Source organism: Dipodomys ordii, unplaced genomic scaffold (assembly GCF_000151885.1).
Source record: "Dipodomys ordii isolate 6190 unplaced genomic scaffold, Dord_2.0 Scaffold16, whole genome shotgun sequence".
NCBI lineage: Eukaryota > Metazoa > Chordata > Mammalia > Rodentia > Heteromyidae > Dipodomys > Dipodomys ordii.
The window spans coordinates 18823193-18836735 of NW_012267232.1; the positions used below are offsets into that span (position 1 = coordinate 18823193).

A 13543-nucleotide genomic window follows, 5' to 3' on the forward strand; every position below is an offset into this window, starting at 1 on the left:
AAAAAAAAAAAAAAAAAAATATCTGTGGGAGAGGTCAGATAGGATCCAATAGTGTTGAGTGATAGTAGTGAGATACTCAGAGCGCAGAGCAAAAGCTTTGGGCCATGTTTTGACCTAATAAAACATCTCTGATGCATGACGGCAACAGCAGTGACAGTAACTTTCTTGCGTCTCTGCCCTTCAGCTGTAGCAACAGGAAACTAGACTGACTCCATGTTCTGTTTATGTGCCCTTTATTCAAACTGGATGGAATTATCCAGGCTGTTGCTTTAGACATACATTTCCCTGCTCCCTTAGCTTGAAAGTTGTTACTTAGGCAAGAGGTTGACAACTTTCCAGGTAGGTAATCTTGTGCTTCTAATACTGATCTTGGATTAATATTCTTCTCAAAGGTTAACTACTTCCAATGTTGAAATATGTTGCTAATACAAAATAGGTTAATCCTATATTATAATTTGAAATAAACCTGATATACCAGTAAGATTAACTTCTAGATAATGTCCATTTGAAGTCATTGAAATTCACAGAATAAAAAGGACTTGGACAAGAACAATAGAGAAAAAAACTAAAAAGTGAATTAGAATGCCAAATTAAGTAGATCTGCTTTGTAGAATTTTTTAAACTTATTTTTTTTTTTTGTCGGTCGTGGGGCTTGACCTCTGGGCCTGAGCGCTTTTCTTAGCCCTTCAGCTCAAGGCTAGTGCTCTACCACTTGAGCCACAGCGCCACTTCCGGTTTTCTGGTGGTTTATTGGAAATAAGTTTCATGGACTTTCCTGCCTGGGCTGGCTTTGAACTGCAATCCTCAGATCTCAGCCTCCTGAGTAGCTAGGATTACAGGTGTGAGCTACCGGCGCCCAGCTGCTTTATAGAATTGTATAGCCAGGCACCAGTGGCTCAGGCCTATAAGCCTAGCTAGTCAAGAAGTTGGGATCTGAGGAAAGTGGAAAGGAGGAAACAGAAAAGGAGGGGAGGAGAGGGAGACAAAAAAAAAAGAGGGAGGGAGGGAGGATGGGAGGGAAAGAAGTTTACAGATGAACTTAGACAAAAATCTGAATATTATATTACCTCTACCCATAAAATTTAGATTATAAATATGACTGGATTTCCAAAGCAACTCAGATAACTGCAATGAATCTGAAATAGCTATTACCATGAGGGACTCTGACAAATACTCATAGGACAAGGAGTTTAGCTACACGAATGACAATTCTGTATCCTGAAGAAGGACTGCTATGACAAACTTCACCATCCTAGGCAGATAATGACACCCTAAGTCCAATAGATACTTTTGAAACCTAGGCATACTTAGTATTCTGTTCCAAGAGATTGGCTTACCAAAACCCATTTTCTTTGCCACCTTCTGATAGCTATAACCAAGGTCTCTCCCCGTCCTGACTTTTATGGATATATAGGACACAACATAGTGAGTTTTGGGGTTAACTCCAATTAAAAGAAAACCAGACTCAGGCTATCACAGAAACTGGGATATGGAGGGCAAATAAAGAAGCAAGGAATGGAAATAAAGACCATTTAAGGAGATATCTTAGTCTCCTTCCATATCTCTTCTCTTGCACTTCAGAATGCACATTTAGAGGTAGTCATTTATTTTCTGCTTCACAATGTATGCAGCAATATGTGGTAGTTTTGAAGTTAGCTCTGGCCTAAGATGAGAAAGCCAGATAATGTAGGAATTACAAAACTGTCTTAGGCAGAAACAGATCACAAGGAAAAAAGGAAAGGAAAACCCAGGACATCCCCAGCAGCAGTAAGAAGGAAATAAGGGCACGCGGCTAGGGACAGACACCTGAGTGTCTGTGAGGATAATCTAGTAGTCTCTTAAATATCAAACTTAGTATTTGTTCTTCACTAATACAGCGCAGAGTGGTTGGATACAAATGTATCCCATTAGTATTTTATGAAACCAGGCACAGTGGCTCACACCTATAATCCTAGCTACTCACAAGCTGAGACCTGAGGATTGTGGTTTGAAGCCAGTCGGGGAGAAAAGCCTGTGAGACTCTTATCTCCTATAAACAACTCAGAAAAAGCTAGAAGTGGTGCTCTGACGCAAGTGGTAGAGCACTAGCCTTTTGCACAAAGAGGCTCCGGGACAGCACACAGGCTCTGAGTTCCAGCCCTATTAAAATTAAAAAACAAACTTAAAAAATTCTGAATAAACTGGAGGGCCTTCATTGTATACTTTATAAATGCAGGCAAGAGAATTAGAAGTACAGACTGTAATTGTTAATAGCTACAATTTGATGTTCCCTCTTGTTCTGATTCTCCAGGATTTCTTTCTCATTCCTTGTCCATCGTGGAGTTGAAGTTCATTTATCATCATGTACTCCCTGACCTGTCGGGAAAGGTCTTGGTTGACGTTGGCTCCAGACTTGGCACAGTCCTTTATGGGGTAAAGTCCAGCTTGTGGACATATGCAGCATTTGGAAAATACTTTCTTCTCCTGCTAGCAACAGCTTTCTTTGCCTGCCACCATCCAAGGTGACAGCTTGGTTTTATTTATTAAAAAGTAACAGCATAAGGATAAAGTAGTCTGTAACATAGACAAGCTCCTAATTCTATTTGATGCTTATAGTTGAGTTGGGAATTTCAAAGACCAACGGTTTGGTTCCCTTTACCAGCTTGCCTCCTCAATGCAGATGACAAATGTAAACAAAATAAGCATGTGACTTTTGTAACGCTGTGCTGTTTGCCAGTCTCCAAGGTCTTCTTACCTTTTTTTTCTTTATACTGTGCTGGAATGAAATAGTATGCTAGGCTTTGCTAAGAAACCTTAGAAAACTGACAAAACAGTCGTTGTGCAGCTTTATGGCAAGTCACTTAACACCTCTAGTTCCTCACCTGTAATGAGCAAACTAAACCACAAATCTTGTTCCAATTTTCTGTGAATGTTTGAATGTAGATATCTGGTTCTGAATTACCACTTCAGTGTAGTTTTTCTTTTAAATTCAAATCCTGTGAATTTCTAAGTTCTGAAACGGTTTTATCAAAAAACAACACTGAAACATGGTTTCTGGTTGTTATTAGTAGACATGTTAATACATGTGGCCAACAGCAGTAGACACTCATGATGCCAGAAACCTACACTCAATTCCCAGCAGCATTACCTGCTTTCACCAGAAACAATGAACTCTTCGGTGCTTAATTAATTTTTAATGTTAAAACTTTTATTTTTTAACCAGGTCTTTTGAACACAGGGCCTGGGTGCTATGCCTGAACTTTTATGCTCAAAGCTAGCTCTCAATGGCTTACGTCTTCACCTACATCTTTTTGGAGGTTAATTGGAAGTAAGAGTCTTGTGGATCTTCCTGCCTGGGCTGGCTTTGTACCAGGATCCTCAGATCTCAGCCTCCTGAGTAGCTAGGGTATAGGTGTGAGCCACCTGGTGCCTGGCAGAACTTAAGTTCTACATAGAAAATTTGTGTATTAGTTTTCATTGCTTGCTTTTTAGGTTTTAGTTTATAGTTATTTGTGCTTTTTGGTGGGGAGGGGGTATTGGTTTGGTGTTCATATCGTTCTCTCTATTTCTCTGTGTCTTTGTGTCTCTGTCTCTGTCTCTCTCTCTCTCCCTCTCTTTCTCTCTCTTTGGATATGAGAGTCTTGCTTTATCAACCAAGCTGGCCTTGAACTCCTGGGCACAAGCCATTCTCTGGCCTCAACCTCCTGAGGCCAACTAACTCATTTGTCCAATGTTTTTTTTGTTTAGAAAACAATAGAAATTAGGATTATTGTTTCCTGTATTTTACAGGTGCTAATCAATATTCAGATTTGTTGAGAAAGTAAAATGCTGACATACCTATAATCTCAGCACTCATGAAGCTCAGGAAAGAAGTGCTCAGGTTCCAGGCTAGCCTAGCTGGACTACAAAAGAAGTGTTCTATTAGTATAATGCTAGATAAAATTTCTGGCTATGTGGTTATAGTGCTGGTGTTGATAAATTTAAATAGATTGTTGTTTCTCTTCATATAGGTCACTGATTCAATCAGTTACATATATTCTAAAAATTCTTTTTTTTTTTTTTTTTTTGGTTGGTGGTGGTCGTGGGGCCTGAACTCTGGGCCTGGGTGCTTTCCCTGATCTCTTCAGCTCAAGGCTAGTTCTCTACCACTTGAGCCACAGCGCCACTTCTGGCTTTTTCTTCTTATGTGGTGCTGAGGAATTGAACCCAGGGCCCAGCTCCACTTACAGCTTTTTTGGTAGTTAATTGGAGATAAGAGTCTCGAGGACTTCTTCCTTTTCCAGGGTGTCTTCAAACTTTGATCCTTAGATCTCAGCCTCCTGAGTAACTAGGATTACAGGTGTGGGCCACTGGCATCCAGCCAGATCGTCAATTCTTGACCATCCTTCTTAGTAATTGGTTAGTTAACTTGGCTAGGCACCAGGCAGACTTCCATCAGTCATTGTCCTGACTCAGGTCACCTTCCCCAGTGTCAGACTCTGCATGAATTATCAATCTATTTCTTCCTCTTGTTTGTTTTTTGGTTTGGTTTGGTTTGGTGTTTTGTTGTTGTTGTTGTTGTAGTTGTAGTTTCTACTGGTCCTGTGGCTTGACCTCAGGGCCAGATGCCATCCTTGAGCCTCTGTGTTCAAGGCTAGCACTCTACTACTTGAGCTACAGCGTCACTTCTGGCTTTTTTGATTTCAGATTTCAGCCACCTGAATAGCTAGGATTACAGATGTGAGCCCCTGGAGCCTGGCGTCATTTCTTCCTTTCTTTTGATGTAACTTCTCTAGAAATTGGGTAGTAGAGAAACTGTATGTAATCTTTTTCTTATTTCCAGCTTTGTTAAATGCCCCAGTTTTTTCTCAGGAAAATTAAGAAATCAATCTAAAATTATAAATCCATGATGGGAACTAATAAACTACAACCAAGGCCTTGATTGTAGTATAGCAGAGTTCTAGATGTCATAAGTTTTACATAATCAAGATGTTTCATTTTATATTTACTTCATTGGACTTTTCTTATGTTTGATTTTTTTATTTTGTGTCTGCTTTTTTTTCTTTTTTTGAAGTTTGACTTTTTAAATTCTAGTAGAAATAAACACACTTAAAAGTTAATTGATTTACATCAAAACATATGTTCCTGTTTTTAGGGTTACCTTTACAGTTCAGCTATACAGCTCTATGGAGTAGAATTGAATGGAGACTTTTGCCAATTGCAGGAAATGGTCATTAAAAAATACCAGTTCAGTGACAGAATAAAGGTACGTCAAAATATGTATCATGTTATCCATGTATATCTTTTTTTTTTTTTTTTGATTCGGTTGTGGGGCTTGAACTCTGGGCCTGGGCCCTCTGTCCCTCAGCTCTTCAGCTCAGGGCTAGCGCTCTACCACTTGAGCCACAGCACCACTTCTGGCTTTTTTTTTCCTTTTTGCTTCTGTGGTGCTGAGGAATCGAACCCAGGGCCTCATGCATGCAAGGCAAGCGCTCTACCACTGAGCCACCTTCCCAGCCCTATCCATGAATATCTTAACTGAACTCAATCTCAATCCCTTCTGCATTGCTTTTTAACTTGTTCTGGGTGGTTATGTAGAAACAGACCAGGTTGGCTTTTTTTTTTTTTTGTCGGTTGTGGGGCCTGAACTCTGGGCCTGGGCACTGTCCCTGAGCGCTTCAGCTCAAGGTGAGTGTTCTACCACTTGAGCCACAGCACCACTTCCAGTTTTTTGGTGGTTTATTGGAGAAAAGCCTTGAGCTTTGTCCATAGTTTTGATAGCAACATTTTTTTAATCTCTAGAGATTGGTTAATAATTTATTTCATTAAACTGTATTTGAAAATTTTAAAAAGGGCTATGTAACACTCACAGGTAACTTCTTTATCTAAGCTTACAAAAGCTATTGTGGATACCACAGAATGGTAATAGTTCATGAAGGATGATGCCTTGGGTTAGGTTTTCTTTTTCTGCTATAAAGAAGAAAAAAAATTTAAACCACACAAACAGAAATTTCATTTATTAATGTAAAAGTCCTGTTGTTTGGGGCTGGCAAGGTGTCTCCATGGTAGAGTGCTTGCCTTGCATGCATGAGGCCCTGGGTTCGATTCCTCAGCACCACATAAGCAGAAAAAGCCAGAAGTGGCATTGGCTCAAGTGGTAGAGTGCTAGCCTTGAGTTGAAGAGCTGTGGGACAGTACCCAGGCTCAGAGTTCAGGCCCCATGACCAACATAAAGAAAAAAAAGAAGTCCTGTCCTTTCACTAAGAATCCATTACTTGTGATGATGACACAGAGTACTAGCTACCTCTAATGTTAAGGGCAATCTAATCCTGAAAGACAGCCCGATAGGATATTTTTTTTGTCGGTCGTGGGGCTTGAATTCTGCCTGGGTGCTGTCCCTCAGCTCTTCAGCTCAAGGCGAGCGCTCTACCACTTGAGCCACAGCGCCACTTCTGGCTTTTTTTCTTTTTGCTTATGTGGTACTGAGGAATCAAACCCAGGGCCTCAAGCATGCAAGGCAAGCACTCTACCACTGAGCCACATTTTTTTCTGTGGGGAGGGGTAGGTCATGGGGCTTGAACTCTGGGCCTGGGCGCTGTCCCTCAGCTCTTCAGCTCAAGGCTAGCGCACTACCACTTGAGCCACAGCACCACTTCTGGCTTTTTCTGTTATTGTGGTGCTGAGGAATCGAACCCAGGGCCTCATGCATGCAAGCCACCTTCCCAGCCCTGTGGCTTATAATTTCTATGGTCACCAGCAGCCTGTGATGGGTTATGAAACTCCTTTTCTCCACTTCTGTGATAGGAATAGCTCAGGACCTTACACATTTTAAAGAACTACTCCTCCACTGAACTATATAGCCCCTAAAAAACTTCCTCGTGTGCCTCCCTATAACTATTGCAACTCTCTTCTTTCCTTCCCTTCTCACCTGGTTTTTGCTTACTCTCTCTTTTTTCCCCAGTCCTGGGCTTGAACTCTCAATGTCTTCTTTCTTTCTTTCTCTCTTTCTTTCTTTCTGTCTTTCTGTCTTTCTTTCTTTCTTTCTTTTTGTCAGTTGTGGGTCTTGAACTCTGGGCCTAGGTACTGACCCTGAGCTCTTCGGCTCATACTAGCACTCTACCTCTTGAGTCACAGAGCCACTTCCAGCTTTTGCTATTTATGTGGTGCTCAGGAATTGAACCCAGGGCTTCAGGCATTCAAGACAAGCACTCAACCATCTTCCCAGCCCCTCTCAGTGTCTTTTGCTAAAGGCTAGTACTCTACCACTTAAGCCACACAGTCACTTCCAGCTTTTTCTGTGTATGTGGTACTGAGAAATTGAACCCAGGGCTTCATACGTGTTAGGCAAGCACTCTACCACTGAGCCACATTCCCAACTCTTCTTGGCATTTTTATAGAGTTAATTATGTATAATAGCTTTCCATTCCGTTACTAGATTGTAGTATATTTGAGAGCATATATTTTGTGTCTCATTTATGATAGTTTCTATCTCCCTACATTGTATCTTGCACATAGGAGATACTCAGTAAATGTTGGGAAAATTGGCTGGAAGTGTGGCTCAAGAAGCAGAGTTTCTGTCAAACAGCTGCCAAGCCCTAAGTGGAAACCCCAGGACTGACTCCCTAGAAAAAGAGGTGGGGACTGGGAAGGTGGCTCAGTGGTAGAGTACTTGCCTCACATGCATGAGACCCTGGATTCAATTCCTCAGCACCAATAAACAGAAAAAAGCAGGAAGTAGCACTGTGGCTCAAGTGGTAGAGCATTAGCTTAGAGATGAAAAGCTAAGGGACAGCACCCAGAGCCCATGACCAACAACAAAAAAAAGAAGTTGATTACATTGATTTTTTGTTGTTGTTGTTTTTTGTTTTGTTTTTGTCCCATGGCCTCTGCACTGTCAGTATTCCTTAGGGTTTTCTTAACTTAGAGAGGACACTTCTTGGCTGCCACAATGAATTAAACCATCTGATTCTTTTTCACCCAGGCAGTGTGATGATGGCTGGAGTTAAAATCGATTGAACAGGGATTGAAGAAGTAGGGGAACTGTGAGAAGTAGGATGAACATGTCTAATTAACATCTAGACTCCATTTTTTTTATGAAGGAAAACCACCATCTAAGAGTACAAACCTAACTGGTGGTATGATTTGAAACTAGGTCTTTTGACTCTTACAACTGTGATAGAAATAGAGTAGAAAGGGGCTGGGAAGGTGGCTCAGTGGTAGAGCCCTTGCCTTGCATGCATGAGGCCCTGGGTTCGATTCCTCAGCACCACATAAGCAAAAAGAAATAAGCCGGAAGTGGCACTGTGGCTCAAGTGGTAGAGCGCTAGCCTTGAGCTGAAGAGCTGAGGGACAGCGCCCAGGCCCAGAGTCCAGGCCCCATGACCGGACCCAAAAAAAAAAAAATAGAGTAGAAGATCTATGAACTGAGAGTTCAAAGAACTTTTATGAAATAAAAGGAAAAAACAAAACAATCAAATCTTAGCAGGTTTCTATGTTTTACTGTGGGCATCCCGTAGCCTGCTCTTGCCCACAGTCAGAAGTGTGGACCACTCATGGTACTTCTCCACACTGAGCAGGACCTGGTTCTGATGTGGCATCCTTCTCTCACATGAACTCATGCTTCTGCAGGTGCTTCATGCAGACATCTGTACCCAGGGCTCACTTCTGCAAAATGCTGATGTCATCATCATGAATAACGTCTTCGAATATTTTCTTAATGAGGCACAACAAGTCAGGTATGTTAGTTTTCCCATAAGAAATCCATTACAAAAATATATCCTAAGCCATGCACTGGTGGTTCACGTCTGTAATCCCAGCTACTCAGGAGACTGAGATCTGAGGATCGCAATTCAAAACCAGCCTGGGCAGGAAAGTATGTAAGACTCTTATTTCCAATAAACCACCAGGAAACAAGAAGTAGTGCTGTAGCTCAAGTGGTAGAGTGCTTGCCTTGAGCTGAAGAGCTCAGGGACAGTGCCCAGGCCCAGAGTTCACTGCCCCCCCCCCCCCCCCGCAAAAAAAAATATATCCTAGCTCTGGGCTCTGGTGACTCTCACCTGTAATCCTTGCTACTCAGGAGAATGAGAGCTGAGGGTTAAGGTTCAAAGCCAACCCAGGCAGGAAAGTCTCTGAGACTTTATTTCCAGTTAACCACCAGAAAACTGGAAGAAGAGCTGTGGCTCACTAGCCTTCAGCAAAAGTGCTTAAGGACTGTGCCTAGGCCCTGAATTCAAGCCCTATGACTGACAAAAAGAAAGAAAAATCCAACAAGGTATGTTAGAAATGTTTCCAAATTAAACTTTTTTAAGCCTTAACTATGAGATTTATTTTATTAAGGAAACCTGTTTTATATATTAGGTAGGAATTTTATATATACTTTTCTTTTTTGTGGGGTACTGAGGATTGAACCCAGGGCCTTGTGCTTGCAAGGCAGTTGTTCTACCACTTGAGTCACACTTCTAGCCACAAGGCAAAACATTTTTTTTTTTGGTCGGTTGTGGGGCTTGAACTCTGGGCCTGGGCACTGTCTCTGAGCTTTTCAGCTCATGGTTAGTGCTCTACTACTTGGAGCCACAGCTCTACTTCAGGTTTTCTGGTGGTTAATTGGAGATAAGAGTCTCACGGACTTTCCTTTGGATCTGGCTTTGAACTATGATCCTCAGATCTCAGCCTCCTGAGTAGCTAGGATTACAGGCATGAGCCACAGGCACCCAGCTTGTGTAGATAAGTTTTCAACTCCTTTGGGTAAATCTCAAGGAGCACAATACTTGGATTCCATGGTAAGATGTTTTTAGTTTTAGTAGAAATTACCTGACAACTGGAACTGTAGTTTATAGACTGAGTACTTGTTCAACATGCTCAAGGCCTGTGGTCAGACCCAAGCACTACAAAGAAACAAAACAAACAAGCCTCCTGTCTTCCAAATGACTGCATCTTTCTGCATTCCTACTAGTCATGAATGAGTTTCTTTTGTTCTACATCTTTACCAGCATTTAGTGTTTTTAGTGGTTTCAATTTTGTCCATTCTAGTAGATGGGTAGTAATAGCTTATTATTGTTCTCTAACGTATGTTTTTGTTTTTGTTTTTTTTTAACGTATTGTAGTGCCTGGGAATATATCAGCCACAACGTAAGGAAAAAAGGATCATTATTAGTGACAGTACCAAGTCTTGAAGATTCTCTTTCAGGTCTTCAAGTATGTAAGCCACTTTTTAAAAATTAGTATATAATAACTATACAAAATTTCATTCTGTGTTGCCATACATGTGTGTCTTGAACCATGATTCTTCCAATCTCAGCCTCCCATGTAGCTTGGGATGACAGACATACACAACTATGTCTAGCTGTGGGTTAAAAAGGTTTTATGGCTGGGAATGTGGCTTAGTGATAGAGTGCTTGCATAGCATGCATGAAGCTCTGGGTTTGATTCCTTAGTACCATAAAAACAGAAAAAGCCAGAAGTGAGTCTGTGGCTCAAGTGGTAGAATGTTACCTTGAGTACAGAGAGGCTCAAAGACAGAGCCGAAGCTCTAAGTTCAAGCCCCAGGACCAGCAAAAAAAAAAGGTGGCTTGTGAATTTTTCTGCCCTGGCTAGCATTGAATCACAGTCCTCTCTTTCTCAGACTTCTACATAGAGGTAGAGAAGCATTAGTCATTAGTGCCCAGCATACTTTTCTAGCACTTTCATTGCCAAAGTTTTTTGCTACTGCTTTTTTTTTTTCTTCTGTTACTGGTGTTTGCACCACAGGCCTCACACTTGTTAGGCAGGTGCTGTGCCACAGAGTCATACCTCCAGACCTTTTTAGAACTGCTTAATTTTGAGTTAGGGTCTCACTTTCTACCCAGATGCACACCTCATCTACCACCCACCTATTTTAAGCTTCCTTGTTGGATCTGGGATGACAGACAGACACCATTGCATCCAGCTTCCCTCTGTTGAGATGGAGTCTCACAGAGTCTTCTGCCCAGCCTGGCCTCAAACCATGATCTTCCAATTGCCAAGTTGGCTGTATTTCAGGGGTAAGCCACTGGTGCCAGTATTGACCAATATTATTGCTTAAATATAGATTTTTGGTTTATTTCCTGATCTCAAAAGTCCTGAAATATATATGTATATGTATATATGTATGTATTTATTTTTTATTTTTATTTTTTTGTCAGTCATGAGGCCTGAACTCTGAGCCTGGACGCTGTCTCTGAGCTCTTCATCTCAAGGCTAGTGCTCTACCACTTGAACTACAGCACTACTTCTGACTTTTTCACTTACATAGTGCTGAGGAATCAAACCCAGGGCCTCATGCATGCAAGGCAAGCACTTTACCACTGAGCCACCTTCCCAGCCCCTGAAATGTATTTCACATCTAAATATAGATTGAGTCCCTTGCTTCTCTATTCAACTTTTTAAACTAGGTGGCAATAGTTTTAAGTTACCAAACACTAGCCGGGATTGGGAATTTAGCTCAGTGGAAGAGCATTTGTCTGGCAAGTGCAAGGCCCTGAGTTTGGTCCTCAGCTCTAGGGAGAAAAAAAAGTAAGGAAAAAAACAAGACAACCAATGCTAGTGAATATATCTGTAAGAGACATAACACCCATATCATATCCAGGAGTAGTAGACCACACGTTTAGTTCCAGCTTTGTGAGAGATCTCATATCTCTTTTGCACAAAATTCAAAACCAGCCTAGGTAACAGAGAGAGAGAGAGAGACCCCTTTCTCAAAACAAAAAGCTAAAATACTTTTTAAAATGTCCAGTGTGATAGCTAATCCCTATAATTTTAGCTGTTTTAGAAGTAGAGATTAAGAGGATCACTGGTTGAAGCCAGCCCAGGCAAAAAATAGGGACCCTATTTTAACCAATAAGCTGAGCATAATGTTACACACCAGTCGTCCCAGCTATATGGAAGATATAAATAGGAGGATCAGGCCATCCAAGAGTTTTCCCTATTTGGAATAATAACTAAAGCAAAACTGTTATTTATTGTGTCTCCCATTTGTGTGGAGTAATTTAGTGGTTTTTCACTTGCCAGAATAACAGCTTTCATACTAAATACATAAATCTTTCCAAACAACCATTCGAAATGGCTTAATATTTTTAAAAAGCCATAATATTTAAAAAGAGACTAGGTAAATTCTTGATAACTATATTCTTTTCCTCCTCAAGAGAGCTTTCTGTGCCGTGGTGCCTCAGTTTCTGTGGCAGGGATTTGTGTTTGTGGGGGATGGGTCTCATGAAGGCTGTTCCCACCACTACTGGGGATCTCTGAACAGCCATGCTGTGTTTTCTGTGTACTCCCATTGTTGTTTTAGTCCACTGTTGTTTAAGCCTGATGCACTTATTTCACTCTACCTACTACATGAAAATAATTATTCTATATTTGATTCTCTCGAGTTTCAAAATCAGAATAAACCTGCCATGTAGTACAATTCAAAAGTATTCATGTGGCCCCACAGAATAAAACCTACGATGTCAAGTCCTGTGATAGGATGGCTTTAGGAAATTCCAGAGAGTGGCTCATTGTGCAGTTTTCAATGTTTGTTTGTTTTCTTCTCTTTCCTAGACCAATATAGAGTTATCCCTCTGGGTTGAAGAGGTACCACTGAACTATGAGGTATACCCACAAAAGGATATTGACAGAGAAGCCCTGGAACAAATTCATTTATATAAGATTCTCTAGCTCTAAAGCAACCCCATCTACCTAGTACAGTGTTGCATTGAGTGTATTACAAAGTAATGAGGAGACATGCCAGTATCCTACTAACAATTTTCTGTATATTCTCTTTATACTTTGTATATGATTGCATAGTTTTATATGTATATACATACATATGGATGCATATGTAGGTACATATACAACTCTGTTCTACTTTGTATGATAACATAATTAAAATATTTATTTGGGGCTGGGAAGGTGGCTCAGTGGTAGAGCGCTTGCCTTGCATGCATGAGGCCCTGGGTTCGATGCCTCAGCACCACATAAACAAAAAAAAAGCCGGAAGTGGCGCTGTGGCTCAAGTGGTAGAGCGCTAGCCTTGAGCTGAAGAGCTGAGGGACAGCACCCCAGGCCCAGAGTTCAGGCCCCACGACCAGACCCAAAAAATAAATAAAAAAATAAAATATTTATTTGAAGTTTGTTTTCACTTTTGTTCTGTTAAAAACAAAACTGTGTCAGTCTTGACTCATAAAATCTATAAAAAAATAAGACACTCAAAAAGCCTAGAAGTAGTTTTCTTTTGTGAGAAGAAGGGCAGATTATTCTGTATACTATTATTGTATCTGTTCCATAAATTCCTTACAGCATAATCTGAAAAGACTAAGTAAGATAAGGCTGAAATTGTAAAGCCTACAGTTCTTCACTGAGCCTGAGCTCTGCTCTTTTCCTTTCTTTTTCTTTCTTTCTTCGTTTCTTTTTTTCTTCCTTCCCTTCCTTCCTTCCTTCCTTCCTTCCTTCCTTCCTTCCTTCCTTCCTTCCTTCCTTCCTTCCTTCCTTCCTTCCTTTTTTATTTCCTTTCTTTTTAGTGGTTCTAGGGTTTAAATTCTGGGCCTTCCATTTGCTAGGCAGGCACTCTACTACTTTAGCCATGGCCTAT

At 41.0% G+C, this 13543-nt stretch overlaps 1 protein-coding gene across 1 annotated transcript in view; it reads left to right on the forward strand.

Moving 5' to 3' along the window:
- Positions 1-12887, forward strand: part of LOC105982597 — a 31508-nt gene extending 18621 nt beyond the window's left edge. Inside the window, exons 3-7 of the mRNA XM_013012242.1 lie at positions 2291-2412; positions 5114-5224; positions 8587-8693; positions 10062-10152; positions 12514-12887. Coding sequence (XP_012867696.1) covers positions 2291-2412; positions 5114-5224; positions 8587-8693; positions 10062-10152; positions 12514-12630 — 548 coding nt within the window. The 3' untranslated portion in view covers positions 12631-12887. The remainder of the gene's footprint in view (positions 1-2290; positions 2413-5113; positions 5225-8586; positions 8694-10061; positions 10153-12513) is intronic.
- Positions 12888-13543: the final 656 nt, after the last annotated feature.